This window comes from Falco rusticolus, chromosome 4 (genome assembly GCF_015220075.1).
Source record: "Falco rusticolus isolate bFalRus1 chromosome 4, bFalRus1.pri, whole genome shotgun sequence".
NCBI classification, from domain to species: domain Eukaryota; kingdom Metazoa; phylum Chordata; class Aves; order Falconiformes; family Falconidae; genus Falco; species Falco rusticolus.
The window spans coordinates 33,931,788-33,950,997 of NC_051190.1; the positions used below are offsets into that span (position 1 = coordinate 33,931,788).

Here is a 19,210-nt window from a genome sequence, read left to right on the forward strand (position 1 = left end):
TCCTGCATTTACAATGGCTGTTTTAACACAAAATACCTCCTTTAAGGCATTATCAAGTCCTAAACGAAGAGAGCCCCGTTTGGCCCCTCAGAAGCACGGTGCCGCTCTCCCAGCTTCCCACCAGCCCGCTCTCCTCAGGATCTGGGAGAAGCCCAAGACTTTTCCTGTCAGCAATGGGCTCTGACAACGCGAGCCCCGCACCCACGGCGCTGGCATCACCGCTGCGGGGGTTGAGGGGCAAGGCCCCGCGCAGAGGGGCGCTTCTCCCAGAGGAGGGGGGACAACAGTGTCACGCAGCGCTGGGGAGCGGGAATGCCTCGGGGCTGGCCCGCAGCGGCGAGGCGGGAGCAGCCGCCGCGCTCCCCGCCCGGCCCCGCAGCGCTGAGGGGAACTGGCGGGAACCCAGGCTCAGGCAGCAGCGAGGCGGGGCCCGCACACCCGCCTGCCCGAGGCGGCGAGGCACGGCGCCCCCCGCCCCCCTGGGGTGCCGAGCGGGGCCGGGCCGCCCCCTGCCCGCGGCGGCGAGGCGCTCTCACCTGCGCACACCCGCTCCCAGAGGCCGGGGGCACCGCCCGCCGCCATGTCGCGCCGCGTTACCGCGGCAACCGCCCGCCGGTCCCCGCGGTTCCTGTTCCGGGGCGGCGGGCGCTGCACGTGGCCGCGGCAGGTAAGCGGCGGCGGGCCCGGCGGGGAGCCGTGCTGTCCGGGGGCTGCAAGCGGGGCGGGCCCCGCCGGGCCTGGCGCCGCGGGGCGCTGGGGGTGCGGCGGGCGCGGGGCTGCCCCGGGCCCCTCAGCGCGGAGCGGGCGCCGCGGGCGGGGACCTGCGCGAGCGCGTGCGGGCTTCGGGCAGGGTTTCGGCAGGGTGCGGGGCGAGAGGCGCCCAGGGACGCCCCGTGGGTTGGTCCACAGGCTCACGGGAGGTCGGGGGTGGAAGGGACCTCTGGGGATCATCCAGCCCAGCCCCCGCCACAGCAGGGTCGCCTGGGGCAGGTCACACAGAGCCACATCCAGGCGGGTTCTGAACGCCTCCAGAGGAGGAGACAGCGCAGCCTCTGCGGGCAGCCTGTGCCCGTGCTCCGGCACCCTCCAGGGAAAGGAGTTCTGCCTCGTGTTCAGGTGGAGCTTCCAGTGCCGCACCTTGTGCCCGTTGCCCTTGTCCTGCCGCTGGGCACCACCGCAAAGAGCCCGGCCCCGGGCACTCGCCCTTAAGGCATTTGCAGACCTTGAGAAGCTCCCCTCAGCCTTCTCTGCTCCGGGCTGAACAGGCCCAGCTCCCTCAGCCTCCACCTTAACTACTAAGTTACTGATTTAATAAATGAGAAACCAAGTAGTAATAAAGTTTCTCAGCAAAGGCAGGGAGTGCCACCAGATGGGTACCAAAGGCTTCTCTGCTGTAACCTGTCCATAGGCGTAAATGTCCCAAGAAAGGAAACAGACAGCAAGGACAAAAAATCAGAAACTGAAGCAAAGTCAAGGTGATGACTAAGGTGCCTTGAAAGGATCTTGTAATGCTAACTGGGCAATAAAGTGCTATGAAGGTCAGTGTTAAATAAATGAAAAGTCATGCATATGTGGAAGACCACCTTAACTATTCATATATGTCAGTAAATACATGCTTTGTCATTTAGGAAAGGTTTTTAGAGGGTAGATATTTCTGTGAAAATGTCACACTCAGCAGCTGTCAAAAAGACAAATACAAAGTTGCCAACTAACTAGGACAGCACTAAAGAACGAGACAAAGAATAACCCCTGGACCACTCCAGTGGACGGTTACTTGCAGTGCTGCATGCGGTTTTGGTTCCCTCCATCACAGAAAGCAGACTGTCAAGTTGGAAAAAAGCACTGGGGACAATAAGAGATACAGAATGGTTTCTGAATAAAGGAAAACCAAATAGACTAGGACTTGGGTCATCTTGTTGAAGCAGTGCTCATAACATCTTCGTTTTGGTTTTTAGGATGGTTATACAGAAAAAGAGGAAAGAAGTTCATGAGGAACCTGTACAGAAAAAGAAAAAATTGAAAAGTAGCAGGAGCCAGATCATTCAAATTGAGAAAGATAGTCAATTTGTCATTAAAACTGAGGATGACCAGCTTGAGACAAAAACAAAGGTAAAGAAAAAGGAAAATTTAAAAGATGAATGTTTAGACCAATTAGAACTGAAGAACAATAAGAAGAAAGGCATGAAAAAGAAGGTTAGCTCTGAATTAGCACATTCAGAAAGCTTTGTGAATATGGAATGCCATCTGGATTCAGAACCTCAAGAAGAATCAGAGGAACAAATTAAAACTCTCAAAAAGAAGAAAAAAAAAGTCCAATGTCATTCCCGCTTATCACTGGAGAATAATCAGAGTAGTGATGTGAAGCCTTCACGTCATCATGCAGATGGTACTGAGGAAAATGAATTTACTTTTAAAAAAAGCAGAAAGATTACTGCTTTGTATTTGGAATTGGATGGTAAAGTAACTAAGAAAAAAAAGAAGGAAGGCATTTTTTCTTTGTCATTAGAGGACATCCAGGACAGTGAACATAAGCAGTCTGAAAAAGTTTGTAAAAAACAACGCAAATACATTTCACAACAAACAGCTTTTATGGGCAAACCCCATGAAACAGATGTTATCCAGAATGATGGGAAGATTTATGTGAGAAGACAGAAGAGGAAGAAAGGTAAGTCCAACTCCTTTTTACCACTAGCAGATAATCAGGACATTTGTGGAGTTCCCGAGAGCCTCATTGCATTAAGTGACTTCAGAAAAAGGCAAAGAAAGAATTCCCAGGAAATTACATTGACAAATAGTGAGGAAGAGGACACTGCCGAGAATTCTGGAAGTATTAAAGAGACCAAGAGGACGAAGAACAGAAGTAAATGTGTGTCTTTCTTAACATGTGAAGATTATCAAGACTACAGTCACAGAGTTCCTGATGAGCCTCTCCAAGCACAGCAAGAGGCTGAGTCTGAGGAAAAAGAGCTTTCTGGAAAAAAAAGCAGGAAGAATATCAAGGGTAATAATGAAGTCATCAAGAAGAAAAAGAAGAATCAGAAAAAGGAGGAGGACACAACATACCCAGAAGGTTCTTTAAACAATGACAGCGCATCTAAAAGCCAAATAATAACACTACTAGAAAACAATAAAAAGAAGAAGGAGCGCAAAAAGAACAAAGAGCAAGCTGAATGTGTTACAGGGGATGTTATAGATAAGGTATTATGTGATAGTAATCACATGACCTGTGACAGAAAAAGGAAAAAAAGAACAAAAGAACCACCACAGGACTTCACTGAAGACCCAGTTTCAAAAGCAAATACAAAAAAGATCAGAAGGGAAGACATGGGAGATAAGACATTGGTAAGTTATAATGAAAAGGGTATCTTTGCTAAGGAATTGGAAGCTTTTTAGGTAGACTTTCCTATTTTGCAGGCTGTTGTGCCTCTTCAGACCCTTAGGTTACATTTAGGTCAGTAGGGGCCACCTCAGGGTTTTGAGGAGCTGGATCAGCTGCTCTATTGATTTCAGCAGGTAATAGCTGCGAAACACTGGAGGTTTTTTAATGCCTCCTGGCTGTAGTCATCTAGTGTTTCAACTGAGAATGTAAATACTAAAACTAACAGCAAGTACTGGCACAAAACTAGCCCGAGTCATAAATGTTCTATCCCTCCTTCAGTTGCTCTTAGCAAAGCGGCAACACTCCTATAAAACAGGATTTTAATACCATGTCATTTAACTTGAGCAGATTGGTAACGCTGGCAGCATGAGTGCATCTGTGTGTGTTAGAGTCTTCCTCAAGCTGTTGCTGTCATTAGTGCTGGAATTGCATAGTATTAGAAGCAAGAGGGAGATTAGCCAAAGCTGGTTGTCTAATTTGGACAAAACTTTAGAGAAAATCCTAAGAATCCTAAGTGTAGGCTAGGCCTAAAGCACTGATGTATAAATTCTGATAGAAAAATACTAGAGAACAACCTAAAAACAAATTCTTAATTAAAAAAATACATCTGTGCAACAAAATAGATAGACATGAACTATGTAAATTATAACTGAAGGTAACTGGAATTGTGTCCAGGCTGACTGTTAAAGGAAATCCTATCCCAGAGTCTTGCAGTACTGCCTTTTCTGAGGTGAAAACCAACATGGAAAGGAGCTGATGAAAGAAGAGGTTTCTTCTTTGATTTTTTCCCCCAGAAATCAAGACTATTAAGATCTGGGTTTATTGCTTTAACTTTTTTTAAAAAAAACTTTCTTCTTTTTTTATTTAATTAGGGTTATGTTCTAAAGCTATGTTAGTGCCTAAAGTTAGTACCTACGTGCCCAGCCACTAAGCTGTGAGATGCTCAGAAATTCAGCAGATACCTATCTGTATTTTTAGCTGCTTAAACAACTTTGAAAACGGCTCATTGCAAGTCATTAGGAGCTTGGGTTTTTTTTTCATAGGTAATGGGAAACTGCATTCCAGTTGTGGTTTTTTTTTATCAAGAACTTTGAATGCTTGGCTTGTTTAAAAGTCGAGTACTAGCTATTAAGCATCATTGAGGATTTTTGTGAACAGGGATGGAGTGAGCTATAGTGCTAGCTGCCTCTCAAGCACACTTCATGGTGTGCTTTGCTTTTTTATGCACTCATATACACAGTTTCTTCACGTTCTGTGGAAACCTGGCAGCTTTCTGGTGTCTAGTGCTAATAATGAAATATAGATTTGTATAAGCAGATTCTTCAGCCTTCATGGAGACCCAGATACAGGCTTTTTCCACAAAGGTTTGTGTTGAGAGTGTGTATGCTTATCAGTCATTAGGTGAGCAGATGTTTGGGGCTTTTTACTTCGGTTTCTCCTTTTGACCTTTCAAAGGACAAGGTGGTTTTATTGCTGGAGTATATTTTCTGATTAAATTGACATTGCCCTTTTGAGATTGTTAGACATTATTTGGATTCTTGCAGCTGCTCACATTCTGCGGAGGCAAGATAAGTCTTAACAATGACATGTAAACTTGCATGGCCAATTACAATGGAAAACACAGCAAATACCTTGTAAACAATTGAGGAGGGTGTAGAGTGATGTCTCTTTTGTTTCCCATATTCAGCTCTGTTCTTTAATAATAGAAAGCACTTCAGATACTGGAGATTGAGAAGTCTGGGTAAATCAGCTCTAGAGAAATCTAGTTCCTGCCAGGCCAAAAGACACTGCTGTAATAAATAGCTGATAATGTTGGTCTTCCATTTACCTGTGCCATAGTCCTGAACCATTTTCTAGTCTACAGTGTCACATGCTGCTGCATGCCTTGGAAAAACCCTCTGTTGGGCTTGTGCAACAAGCAGAAGAGTAAGTTTTTAAGACGGTGTGGAGTGATACCCACTTAATACCAATGATTGATACTATTCCCATTGGATGCCATTTCAGTCAGCTGGAGCAGAGTGAGGAGTATACTCAAGTTGTGTGCTTCTCTGAAGTTGTTTGCTGACAGATAGCATAATCCTACCACGTGTGATTGTGCTCCCCTTCCATGTAGTTGGGGGAAGACTGGCACACCTCCAGAGGGGGTAATCGCCTTCAGGAGGTCAGCAACAGCTACGAATTAGTAGGCATGGGGGTGCACCCCTCCTCCTTCCGTGTCTGCCACTTGACCTTCCAGCAAAAAAACCCCAACCAATGTTGCAGCTGTTTGCAGAATCTGTCACAACAGGTTTCCTGCTTGTGTTTTAATAGATCTGAAAAGACAGTTCCAGGCCATCTAAAAGTAAAACGGAGTGGCGTTTTTTTGGTTTTGTTTTTCTTTTCATCCAAGGGAATGAGCTCTTCTTATTGCAGACAGTGTTCTCGCGTAGCTTTGGAAAATGAGGTAAATCATTTTAAATGAAACTGTAAACCCTCAAAAAAGTAACAGCAGCTTCTGCTGACAGAAGTACGTTAACAAATCTTTTCCGTGTCTTAGTGTTCCCTGGCTATTTCATGCTTGGATTATTATGGTAGCTATATCAATAGATCTTCCTTTTGGCCATCTTTTCCAGGCTGGTCTGAAGCTTATGGCTCTAATTTACCACTATCCTTGACTTATTACTTATCCTGTTACACTGGATGCCCAAAAATCTTACCCTTATTACAAATTTGGAAAAGAAAGGCTGAGAGCAATGATCTGGGAACTCCAGTCAATGGGAGCAAAAGCTGCTGAAGGGCTGCACTTTGTGAAGTGTTATTAGTATCTGGGCGCTTGGGGATTCTGCCACTGATTTACCTCCTGCCATCCGGCCCAGCCATTCCTGCCCTGGCTGCTCTGTCGCTTCACATCAGCTCCCTGGTCCTCGCTCTCAAATGTGGAACTAATGTCCCGTTGGCTGCCATTGTTGGAGGCACTTTGTGTATGTGTCACACCTTTCCCTGTGCTCTTTCTAGTCTGGAGACTCCTTGGGGACAATCATCTACTTTGTAGTTGTAGAAGACGGAGCACAATGCAGCTGCCTCTTCATTGGGTTTTTTTGTGTTTGGGTTTTTTAAGTGGCTAGTGGGATCAACATGCCTCAGGCTTGTCCTGTGCCATCAGAGGGGCCAGTATCTTACCAATTTTAGATTTTTTTTTCAAAAACTTTTTCTGCCCCTTATTTCAAGTATAAATGTAAGCTTTCATGAAATGGTTTGATTTGAAATTACCATGTCTCCAAATGTTGATGTTGGCAGGTTCATTTTAATGTGTAAATTAAAAAAAATCCCTTATTCTCTTTGTTAAATCAAGGATCTCTTCCTTGGGGAGAAAGTCTCTTCAGAGAAATACACAGGTTTAACTGGCATTTCCCGCTTAGATCCAACTATTTCTTCTTGCCCCAGAATAGTACTACTGTATTGCTTAGTGGTTTTATACTACTTTCATAGTCAGAGCTGTGTACCTTGAAATTAATGAGAATAGATAAAAATACTCATACAAGCTTTTTCCTGTTTTACAGGTACAGGTGGATGATGTGGATGATGTAACTATTGTGCAGGAAAAAAAAGGAAACTGTGATGAAGTTAGCATAGACAAGGTATGCTTTGTCTTAATTGTGCAAGATCTAAAGCAAGTCAGCATTTAATGTTTGCACAGAATTTGTAACAAAAAAACCTGCTTTGTTGCTCGTCTATGCCAAGATGTCCCTAAATAGAGCTTAAAATGTGCTTTACCTTCCATGGGTTAAGTCCAAAATGTACAGCTCTAGTCAATGTCAAAATCTTTCCAGTACCTTATTAGGTTAAACACAGGTTTCTTCGCCTCTCATCAGTGTTGCTGTTTCAGTTAGCTGTTACCTGCAGTTAGAAGATTAAACATACCTGATACAGCCACATGTTCATTTAAAATACCACTAGAAAAATCACATTCTTGTGTAGAGCGTGAAAGGATCACATCCAACTTTTTAATTATCCTTGCAAATTTCTGAAGATAACTATTTTATTCTTCCCTTATCTTTTCATGGTGAATTAAATTAACTGTCATTTAACACACAGAAGATAGCATCTTGTGCTGGTTTTTTCTGCATGCTAGGTGAAACGGCAGGCTCTGCAAGAAGAAATTGGTAGAGAATCTGGCAAAACTAAGGTTTTCAGTCCCAAAATGGAATGGGTATGTATGAACTTAGACCTCGATCTGATGGAAGTACCATGCCAGGAGAGTCTGGGAGCCAACCAGTGAACTACAACAGCAGATAGCATTGTACAGTGCTGTAATACCCATCATCAGTCCTCAAAAGCAACATTTTCTCTGGTTCCTCTGGAGAATGAGCCATGACATCGCTAGAGAAGCATTTTCTGCTTACTTTGAAATGTAAATAATTCTAGGCTACGGATATAGCAGTCACTGAATTGTATCTATCTGAATTGTTATCAGGAGGACTTTGCAAACATTCAGAAGCAGGGGTGCACGTGGAAAGGTAAAAGGGATGATAGCGTGTGTGTGTGACAGTCATTCCTCTCCTAATTTCCACATCTTTCCTCCACCTCTTTGAAAAATGATTCTTTATTCTTTGCTTTTGCATCCTACTCAGCCTGCCTCCTGACAGGTTTACAGTAAGCTAGTGGAAGCTGTTGCAGTAGTGTTTAGCAGGGGTAGTAAGATTCAGGAGAAGAGAAAGCTTTGCTAGGAACTCAGGAGTCTTTGTTGTTTCACAAGACTGCCAGTATGCCTAGAAAGTTGACATAAACCTTAAACAAATGCCAGAAACAACTCCTGTAGGTTTTTACATAGTGTGAGGCAGACTGCAGTAGCTCTGGAACTCAGCTATCTAATAGTCTCTGAAGTCATTGAGAAAAATTACATCCTTGGCAGGGGATCTCAGTTCTTTGATGCTCATCTCTCTCTGTGTAGTAGTATGCAGAAGAATAGAAGCTATGAAAACTAATTAATCAGCTTCACAAAGAGTGAGCTGGAACTGCTGCAGCAAAAACTGTATGTAGTGCCTGCCAGCAATTCACTTAAAAAAAATTACAGGGTTTGACAAGCCATGATTATTTTTGCATCTGTGCAGATGTCTGCCATTCCAAAGGGAGGACACGTATTTATGTGTGTATGTGCATGTGTCTGTGTCACAGACCTGGGCATATATGGCACCTTGTCTTTGAACAAGGTAAAAAGACTGAAGTATTATGGATAGCTTTCTTTCAGTAGCAGGTATTCTGGCCTGTGATAGTGAATGATACCCCAGCCTTGTGGTTTTTTAACTTAAGAAACCTGCTACAGCTTGCTTGCAATACTGTGCAGTATGCTGTGTGTCATGTTGGCTGTCTAGTGGAGAATGACTGTTCCATGCAAGCCACAAATGTTCAGTTGGAAGGATTTCAGGCTTACATAAACACACCGCTAAATTCACATTTTTTTTTCTTTTGATGTAGCCAGCTCAGTCTAATTAATGATGAAACATTCTTGCATTTAATATCACCCCCAATTTTAAAGAAAAACCTCAGGAGTAGCAGTCCTGGCAAAAATAGTTATAAATGACTGCATTGACTCCTGAGCTAGAGCTAGGAGCTAACAGATCCTTAGATAGTGAAGGCTGCTCATAGGTAAGCTGAAAGTTCATAAACTTTGTAAATCATATGATGTATCTTGGGTTATCCACAAATGGCCAAATTCTGATTTTACTTGGACAGTGCCTGTATTCTTAGAAAGGAGACGGTATCTGCAAAAAGAAAAATCCTGAAGGAGTGCACTAGTTAAAGAATGCAGCGAAAGGAGAGTACACCAGACTGAGAGGCAGGGGAGGCTTTAAGAGTACTGTACGTAGTCCTGTTGGATAAGGGTATGCCCTCAGGTTTTGCACCCTTGCAGTATTAGTAGTAATTAGTGGGATGAGAATGCAAATATTACTTCGAGCATGTAAGCCAGATTGAACAGTGTCTCCAAAACTAACAACAAAACACTGCTGAAAACAGCAGCTACCTGACTAGGCAATAGGAAAATGAAAAGGTAACTGTACAAAGTGATGGAGTGAGAGAGAACAAGGATCAAGTTTGACAATTATCCTAGAATAAGAGAAATGATTGTGCAATGCCTGGCTCTTTGAGCTAGGTAAACGTTATCGAGAGAGCAGAAAAGCCAAGATTCCTAGAGACAGAGGGAAAGGAGATTCTGAAAGTGCATTAAACCCTGTCTCCAGGTTAAATGAACTGAAATGGTAATGAGGATGCACCCATGCAGGGTTATGTTGTTCTTTTATCACCTCCTTCGAGAGGTACTACCTGTGGAAAAACTGCTACCCAGTTCTGTCAGCCCTGTCAGGTTCTGCTCTCATGGTACACACCTAGAAATTGTCTTTCTTGGTATTACTTAATTTTAGTGTTAATCTTCGTTTTGCTTCACAGGATACAAAGTTTGGCCAGTGGAGTACAGCTGCTTTTCGAAGTTCTGAGGAAGAAAAGAAGTTTTTCAGGCTGATGGGTGGCTTTAAAAAGGGTCCAGTGCCCGTCCAGAAACTCTCAGCAGCTACAAACAAACCGAACATGGCTCTGAACAGGGAAGGGGAGGAGAAGTTACAGCAGGCTCTGAAGATGGAATTTGATAAAGCAATGGACTTGAAACAACACAGAAGAATTGGTCTTGGATTTCAACCTGCTGCTAACAAAAAAGTATACATAGACAAATACACATCTAGATCTATAAAATTTGAAGATTAAAACTCTGAAGTAATAAAAGGAATGAAAATTCAACACACAAATTTCTTTTTACTTTCCACATCTTTTTACTTGAAATCAATCACAAGATGTTTAAGAAATCTGATTTATGAGGCATTTTTAGTACAAGTTTTTAACTGCATATCCCAGATTATGTGGAGCTGGGTCCTCACTTCAGCTAAACAGTATGTTTGCTCCTGATAACTAACCAGAGCTTTTTGCCTGTCTTTGAGCTATTTTTGCACTAATAAAACCAGTAGTAAAACATTTGAAAACATCTCTCATGGTGGTCTTGCATCAATAAAGAAACCAAAGTTATACTGTGCTCAAAAGACAACAGGGAAAAATCAGTGCCTGCACGAGGAAGGGGAATGGTTGGGACATTTGTAAGTCTGCTGTAAGAGTTTCCATTTTACAGAATCTGGAACAACTCCACACTGGGTCTAGAGCAGTACATTTGCCCCCAGAGGGCAATTTCTGCCATGCCACAGCTGCTTAGTGTAAGCCACTCGGCAGTCTAGAGGGTTCAGAGTTTAATCCCACTTACCCAGATCATGGTTTTCAAGTCCAACAGGAAGAATCATCTACGTGCTGTTGAGAGTTGTTTTGTCCAGCTGCAGTAGGGAAAGCTAATTTCAAGTGGGACATGATAACATGCAGTACTATCATTTCGTTACCTATGCGTGCTTTATACAGAATTATGTAAGGAAAGTCAGTGTACTTAAAATAGCTATGTACCAAAGGCTGGAAAGGTTCTGTATCAAGTTGATACGACTTCATAAGTATCTTGTAATCCTGCATATATATGGCTTAAATATATAGTCTGTACCAGAACCAAAGGGTCCTAAGTTTAGTTCTTTACAACCTTAACAAAAAAAACATGTATTTTGGGTGTACCCCTGCTTCAGTAACCACTGAGGAGATGAAAAACCTGCAACAAGAAGGAAATAATTTGGGTGGTATTTATTATCAGCTTGCTAACTCCTTAAATATATGGTCCTAGCAAAACTCGTTACTTGTTTAGTCTTAAGAGAATAAAACATTTTTGTGCAAAAATTTATCTTAATATCCATATAAAGATTTAGGTCATTAAAATACTGCCACTGAGCAAAAGCAGCAATATGGTTCCTTACCGTGGGACGGAAGTGGCGAGAGTGACATTTTATTCGGTGTAACAGCAGTACATCTAAATTCCACAAGGGTAAGGTGATAAATTTGTATACATGAAGAAACCACCTCAGAACAAACAGACTAACTGCAAATTGTTTTATTCAGTGATAATGTACTTTGCAAATATAGAATACTTTGCATACATTTCCATTTTCCTTTGCAGACAGCACTTAAAGATTCCTTCCATTTCACAAAGCACCACTGAACTAAAATGAAAGCATAAACATGTCCATGAAGATGTACTGTAGAAATTAGAGCAGTAACACCTCAGCCATTTTTCTCTTCTACTGGAACTGACCAAACCAATGTTGGCAGCATCCCAAAGCAGAAAGACTATTCTGCAAGTGCGGTGAAGTTTGGAGGCTGTGAATTGATCATGCAAATTACCTTTTCCTTTGTTGCTAAAATGACAACAGATTAGATTTTGAAAGGCTTTTGCAACTATAGAGGTTCAAAATACCGTTTACTGAATCAAAAATCAGCATTTAAAATAGGAATATAGCGGTAAAACCGGAAACAGAAATTCAGGTTAAATTATTGCACTCAGAACAGTTTTACCTTTACCTGTGCCCAAGTAAATCTTGTCACACTAAGTGAAATAAAAATACATTCAGCTCCTCCAGTCAAAATCTAGATTAGTGATTTTTTGCCTTGGCTACAAGCTCTCTTGTACAGATGACTCCTTGGAAAAAAGGCATTCATCAGGTCCTGGACTGCAGGGGAAGCCGAAGGGCCAAGTCTGTCAAGTGACTCATTCCAGGTTGTTTGCTTTGCCTCTTGATGTATTCTAGCGTTTTCACCTGGGTAAGAAGAGAAAGATTTTTAGTGTCTTTTCTCATTTCATAGCCCATCATTTAATATATGTGAAGGTGTTTTAATAGACACTCATGATTTTCCCTAAATTTCACTGGCTACATGAGCACTTGCATTTCTTCCTCCAGAGCTCATTATCATGTGCATCTTAAAAGGCTCTATGCCGTGCAGTTCTTCCACTAAATAGAAGTGCTGCATTTATCTTAAAGATAATTATCTGGACTGAAAAAAAATTATAGCACCCAACATTTCCAGGTTCCTTCATGTGTGAAATATTTTAAAATGCTAGAAAGATACAAACCACTTCAAATAAGACAAGTTGCTTATTCATTAAGAAACATTTAAAAAATAAAGGGGGGGGTATTAAGCTAATCTAATTTTATTTTTTAAGAGAGCAACTTGTAAAGAGATCAGGTTTATTCATATCAAGAAAATGTTACCTTTTCCCAAATGAGGAGCTGAAAAAGATCCTAAGAACTAAAATTTCCCTGCATTATCTGTTTTCCTTACCATAGTCTTGGTGTCAGCAAAGCCGTGTTTCTGAGCAAGATTCCAGAGATTGACTGAAAGCTGGTTTAGTTTGTTGTTTCGTAGATCTCCATGAGCTAGAATAGTGTTAAAGAAATAGAGTGCCAACTGGCTCTGTCGCTTTAGGGTCTATAACAGAAAAAAAAATATATCCTATGTTACCATATAGTCTTCCCAAAATATCCAACATCACTGTGTTCTCTGAACTCTTAAAATGCAAGGGGCAGGTACACTGCAATAATTTAATACACAGCAATAATTACAGACACAAGAATACAGACGCAGTTTTCAAGCTCCATTCAAAATGCAACAAGTAGTGGCAGTCATGAATCAACCTACGCTGCCGTAAATAAAGTAATTACACAAGACTCCTACATCTCACACCACCTTGGCACAGCACAGTGTGAAGCTCTTGACGTATTTTTAACTCCAGACTCCCTATAATTGCACAGCAATCACCCTCCCACCAAGCAAACTTGCACTTACAACACTATAGCCATGTATTTTTTTAGAGACCACTATCATCAATCTAGATTAACGCAGCTTCAGGCTTTTTCCAGCAGTCTATTCTACTGCTTATTTAACTGAAGATGTTTTTCCCTGCTATTCTTTCACTGAAACCTTGGTGATACCAACATACTTGCACCACATTTGCAGCTACTTTCCCTAGAATTGCTGAGGAGAGACCTTAAGGAGGACCCCCGCTTCACGGTTCCCTGCCATGGGGGAGCACCATGCCCTTCAGCCTCTGTGGAGGAGTTCTGGGGCACAGGCAATGCCGCACTAGGCTTACAGGGTGCTACCACCCTGATCTGGGTTGACTGGAGAACAGAAGTAATTAAAATGCTATTGCAGATTCTGCCTATTCCGACAGAGGAAGTTTGAAAAAGCTAAAAGGATCAATTATTACTGGATGCATCTGAGATGCAGTATTTCTTTATATTGCTTCGCAGCAGCTGCCCTTTGGTTTTTGTTCAAGACAGACCGCTGATAAAAGCATAGCTCCATCTTACACAGGAACCACAGCAGCACAGTCCCAGGTAAAACAAAACCGTCAGCTGAGCACCTCGATTAACAAACTGAACACTTCAGCCCTCTCAGTTCAATGCACGCTGGGGTAGCTAATATTCTGTGTTCAGATATGAAGTTACAGGAAGAACGAGGCAGAGACTGGGGTAAGAGGAGTGCAGTGATCTCCGACTTGTGTGCTCCTAACATGATATTGATACAGTGCAGCTCTGCCCTTTCCCTAAGGGGCCGAAAGCAAATTGATTTCTCACTGCCAGTAGAAGGGAGGTCAGATGCTATTAATCAAAGATATGGCACACACTGAGCTATCAGTCCTCCAGATTAATATGGCAAAGAAAGCCATGCCATTAAAGGCTTGGCTAACTAGGAAAGAGAACATAGCATGCCCCAAACTAGGAGCATCAGGCTGCTCCTGTGTGACACAGAGTACATCTGTATGTGCAGAAAAAACGTGACACATCAGAAACAGTGTGCTCACCCACGCACGCATGCATATGCAAGGCCCAGAGCTGCTCAAGGCCACAGGAGAAGGTCCCTAAGCACTACATTAGTTACATGAAACTACCAAGATGACAGCTTTTCCTCTAACAGTTATCTACAGTAGCATTTCCATCCCAATAGCTCCAAAACCTGTTCATAGCTTAAAACTACAACCATCATTTGGGAGTGTTGAACTGTACTCCCTACCAGATACAGAAATACAACTGATCAGTCTAGTCTGGTAGTAGTAACCGACAGCAGAAATACAACTCAAAAAGACAATAAAAGGGAAAGCAGTTATGCTTAAATGCTTAACCATTACTGTAGTATTCCTCTTGTAAGACTAACATCCCACAGGGAAATACAGATACAGGGTACAGCCAGCTAGCCCGTGTTTTGCCATATTATTCCCAAGGCATCCTGCCATATCACCATGCATCCTGGATTAACAAAATAATCTATATGACCTAAATTTTTTTTTTTCCCATTGACCATCTAATGCCCGTGAGCCTTCTGCTGAATACAAACTTCAAAGAAGTTCCTGGGAATTGCTTGGAGGTTTCCTCACAAGAAGTGAGACAGTTAAACTATTGGGCTGAATGCAAAAGCAGCAGTACTCCGGTCTGAATAGCAGCTAGCGAGGGCTTCCAGGCAGTATCAATGCAAATACAAAATCCCTTCTTTAAAATAAGGATAGTATTTTGACTAATTTGAAACATATGTACTTCAAAAAGGATCTAGAAACACATTAAAAAGCTGGAAGAATGAGATGCACTTTAACCCTCATTGTATTGGGGTAGGCATAACAGACAGGATTTTGGCATCTAGTCATCAGTTGGAGAATGCAAAGCAAAGAGAGGCAGGCTCAGGTATGCAGTAAATCCCACCACGTCTGGAAACTAACAAGAAGAGTCAGACAAGGCTTCACATGATGATGAACAGGAATGTTTGCGTAACATGGCACCAACCTCCAACCCGAGGGAGATATCTATGCCAGCACGCTGCCAAGCCTGCTGACATAACTGAGATTGAACTGTGGGTAGCACTCCAACTCACAGGATGTATTCACAGGCAGCAAGGAGAAAGCAACAGCTCAGCTATTTGGCAACCACATACATCATGGGACTAGCAATTCCCACACCAAAAAGAATTGCCAGCCTTCTAGGCAGTGCATTTTCCATAGTCTTTGAAATACTGCTGATGACAATGAAACAAAGAACAAACTACATCATCCCAGAACGTGACCCCTGTGTCTTAGCCCCTCCACCAAAGTGCAGAGCAATGTCCAAATTTCACAGTGTAACAGAAAAAAAATAATGGAATCTTTCATACAATGGACCATGCAACATCGTATTTCATAAAATTCTGGCTCGCAATTCAAATATTCATTCCTGCCTTTCAGTGACTTTTGCCAGACATCTATGTCATAAGAATACCCTGAGCCTTCTGTTAGAAAGACATCTGTCTTTAGATTTAGATATGTTGCTTCTCTGAAGGTGCATCTGACCCGCTGCTGCTCCCATGTACAGCTTTGAAATAACTGGCTCTGTGACTTGTTAACAGTCCATCTGTGGCACCTTAGAGCTCAGCATGGCCTGTAAGGCTCCTTTAAGGGACTAAATATATCAATCTAGGCTGATACAGCATCGTTAGTATCACCTGAGCTATCTAGCTCAAAATTAATTCCAGCACTACTGTGATACAGGTGGTTATATTCTTGTGATCCAAATCAAGCAGCCTTGCTCTTCCTCAGAAGCTCTTACGTGAAGCCCTTCAGGAACCTTGTAACATCTGTTAGTTTGCTGGAAAACATCACAGGCTGCATGGGGCACACCAGGTGCTCAACTCTCTCATTACACGACTGTCCTGACACGGGATAAATGAAGCACCTAGCACCAACAGTAGCTGATACAAGTTCATTTATAATAAAAGGAAATAAAGATTTAAGAAGAGAAAACACCAAGAACCAAGCTGCAGCTGAGAGCTCACATACCACACAAGAGGATGCATATCCCCTATTTCACCACTCCTTTAGCACACCGAGACAGTCAGAAGAGAGCTTTTTTTCGATACAGTCCTTGAAAGAGCAGTCCAGAACCTCTCTCCAGAATACTCAGAGTCTCAGTGACAGCGTCTGCTGGTGCAGGGTACAGTAACGCTAGTTAAGGCAGGCTGAAACGTTTTACTCCCAAGCTCTCTACACTGGCACCACGGTAGGTTCATCTCTATTTCAAAGTCCTTAATGTATTTTTAAAGCTTTCAATATTCATAGCGTTGCTCACATCAGTTTAATTTCCTTCTAAAATTAATCCAACAAAGATGTGCTCCATGTGGAACTTGTGGTTCATGAGGACCAGACCATACTTTCCAAAGCCACGCTCAGTAATCCTGCTGTAGGCCATTAGCAGAATCCCGATTTATTTATTTTGGTTTCCACCATTTACCAAGTATCTTACAAACATGCAAACCCAGTGTTTCAAATTAAACTGCTTCTAGACTTTAAACCCCACCAGCATGCCAGAGACAATGATGTAATAAAAGGATTAATCTGGGAGTTTGGACTCTCCAACTCTTGAGACAAAGAAGTGGAGTTACGTGCCCGCAGCAGCCACAGTTCCCCACCACCCAGCACTGAGCACCCACCGCCTCGCTGAGCCACCAGCAGGCAAGCAGCAAGCGTGCCAAACCCAGCACCTCTGCCACCTCCAACACCTTCTGAAACTGCAGCAGGTCTATTCTCTTTTCTCCCTCCTTCCAAACAGGAACATCATGTTTAACCATCTTTAGAAAACCTTGGCCAAGGGCATAAAATTCTTCAGGATGAAGAACATCTTCTCAGTTTGAAGTATACCCACACACAACAGAGAACTATGTCCAACTCTGCCTCTAGTTCAGTATTCAAACACGTGAAATCAACTGAAGTTTATATAAAATTCAAAATCAGGGGTGTTGAAAAAACCTCAAGAGCATCCCAGGAATTGCCTTCTACTGCTCCATCTTTGATACTATAAAGAGTCCAACATTGATCATATGGTACATGGGAAGATTGCCATCCTAACATGGTACTGCCAAGGACACGACATATTGGATCAAAAATCGTGCTTGACTAAAACATACTCCATCTGGACATTTATCACTTGAGTAGCAACAGGCAAGATACTTACACTCCTAAGAAACCTGGAGCGTAAGGTTAGTTTTCCACCCACAAAAAGACCGAGAGGATTCACTGATACATGCTCTCATGACCAGAAACAGCTTGTACTTTACAGAACCGTCCCCAACTGAACATTTCCATTCCAACACTGTCACATAAACGAAGCATTCTCTAATACTGCAAAAAGACCACATCGTATTAACGTAAGATGCATTGTTCTCCTCCAACTTGCCATTTCAGTGAAAGCATTTTACTGTGAGAAAAATTTATTTGCCTTTAAAGCTTTTAAAGGAAAAGAACCAATAAAAATGCAGAATCATCACAGGCTTGTTCATTTAAATAAGCAGCCAAGAGGATGAATAATTCAAGGTCACCAACACTGAAGCAATCCAAATACCACAGTGATCTTATGATGGGTTCTACTTTAGCACAAATGGAGGTCTCTGACAATACTCTCGTCACCTCTATTTCCTCAGCGACAGCGGCTTCCTCAAAAAAATATTCATTCTTACAAAACAATTATTATTGAAATCTCCCAAGGACTTTTACTCAACAAAGCAAAATAAATGTTCCCCCTTTGTAAATAAGGATGGACAGAGAAGTAAATCCAAGGCCACAGAGACAAAAGCAGGGCAAGGACCTATATCCATGCTGCTTAGCTTTAAATCCAGTTTTCTATGCAACAACTGCTTCAGTGAAGTAACACAGGATCTCATTACTCAAAGTATTAAGCTTGAAAGCAGAAAAAAAAAAAAAAAGCCCCTCAGAAACCACAGATTTCAAGCCATAAAAACATTCCCACCTACATACTCCATACAGGAGTCAGATGCAAAAAAATCCTTTGCATACAACCCACAGTCCTGATAACTGTTAAAAATCTTGTTCCAATACTCACTTGGACATTCTTAGGTGTCCAAAAACGGTTGTTTGCTGCTGTTACTGTTCTGAAAAAGAACTGCTGTTCACAGTGGTGTACAATGATGCAGAGGCATTTGAGCAAAGGATTTATTCATCTTACATCTCTATAATTGCTCAAGGAAGGATAAACAGGATAGTAAAAGCAGAAAAAAGGCTAAACAGCATAGCGCCCTCCAAATATGTATCACCCAACAGATTCTGTATTGGCAAACACTACAGCCTACTGTGCAAACAAGCTATATAAAAAAATTACATCAAATTTATCATCACCTCCCCTCCCATTCCAGTCTCCAAGCCACAAGTTTTCTGTCAATATATAGCAATTCAGTAATGGGTGATTAGGAAGTTGTGGAAGTGTTCAACCTCAGAAACTGTTGTGCTAATGAACCTGTAAGTTCGCATTATATTAGTAATACTGAAAACATTACTCACCTGGTTTTCACATAGAATCCATGAAGCTATATTTGGTTCCTCAGAGCCTCTGAACTCCAGTCAAGAGATCCAGTAAGCTGCCTAGAGTTTTCTTTATTTGACTTTGAACAAATATAACCCTGTACTAAAAACAGATAAAGCCAAAACACCTTTTCCCTCCCCCTGGCATGTCTCTCCTGACTTCATCCTAGTGTCTGGGATTCAAAACTATTACCAATGAAAGGTGGTTTCCACTGTATTCTACCCAGTAACAGGCTAACTGAGACTTCTTACTTTGCCCATTAGAGAATTGGACCTTTCAGGCTACTGTAAACAGCTGGCAAGAAAACACTGTTTATTTATATAGAGAGAAAGTTAACAGCCAGGAGGAAACGACAGGAAGGACAGACATGGAGCAGATTTTAAGCATTAACTATACTGCAATCCAAGGAGTGACTGTGGCACTGTCTCCAATTCTCTGTCTTAAGCCAATAATTGCAATACCAGCATCATGGAGCTCATTATAGTCAGAGAGACTCTCATTGGGAAAAAAAGTTACCCCACACTGAGCATCATATTTCCATAACCAATCTACA

The 19,210-nt window shown here is 42.2% G+C and overlaps 3 protein-coding genes across 8 annotated transcripts in view; 1 reads left to right on the forward strand and 2 right to left on the reverse strand.

Moving 5' to 3' along the window:
• IQCK (IQ motif containing K) overlaps positions 1 to 630 on the reverse strand; it is a 50,486-nt gene extending 49,856 nt beyond the window's left edge. The window contains exon 1 of the mRNA XM_037382901.1: positions 537 to 630. Coding sequence (XP_037238798.1) covers positions 537 to 582 — 46 coding nt within the window. The 5' untranslated portion in view covers positions 583 to 630. The remainder of the gene's footprint in view (positions 1 to 536) is intronic.
• KNOP1 (lysine rich nucleolar protein 1) lies at positions 565 to 10,388 on the forward strand. 4 transcript variants are annotated; one of them, XM_037382892.1, is made up of 5 exons: positions 565 to 667; positions 1,956 to 3,342; positions 6,901 to 6,996; positions 7,491 to 7,568; positions 9,803 to 10,388. In XM_037382892.1, exons 2-5 carry the CDS (start codon positions 1,957 to 1,959, stop codon positions 10,112 to 10,114), a joined length of 1,872 nt encoding a protein of 623 aa, XP_037238789.1. In that variant the 5' UTR covers positions 565 to 667; position 1,956; the 3' UTR covers positions 10,115 to 10,388. The 4 variants fall into 4 exon arrangements, with proteins under 4 accessions (XP_037238789.1, XP_037238791.1, XP_037238792.1 ...); XM_037382894.1 differs by having other exon boundaries at positions 6,919 to 6,996; XM_037382895.1 differs by lacking the exon at positions 7,491 to 7,568.
• A 975-nt stretch (positions 10,389 to 11,363) lies between these two features.
• The window catches only part of VPS35L (VPS35 endosomal protein sorting factor like), a 56,627-nt gene continuing 48,780 nt past the window's right edge, over positions 11,364 to 19,210 (reverse strand). For 2 of the 3 annotated variants that reach the window (XM_037382889.1, XM_037382891.1), the window contains 2 exons: positions 12,605 to 12,751; positions 11,364 to 12,081 (listed from right to left, as the gene is read on the reverse strand). In XM_037382889.1, the coding sequence (XP_037238786.1) occupies positions 11,983 to 12,081; positions 12,605 to 12,751 (246 nt within the window). In that variant the 3' untranslated portion in view covers positions 11,364 to 11,982. Of the gene's footprint in view, positions 12,082 to 12,604; positions 12,752 to 14,618; positions 18,717 to 19,210 lie in introns of those variants that run through there. The other variant, XM_037382890.1, reaches the window with a different exon arrangement.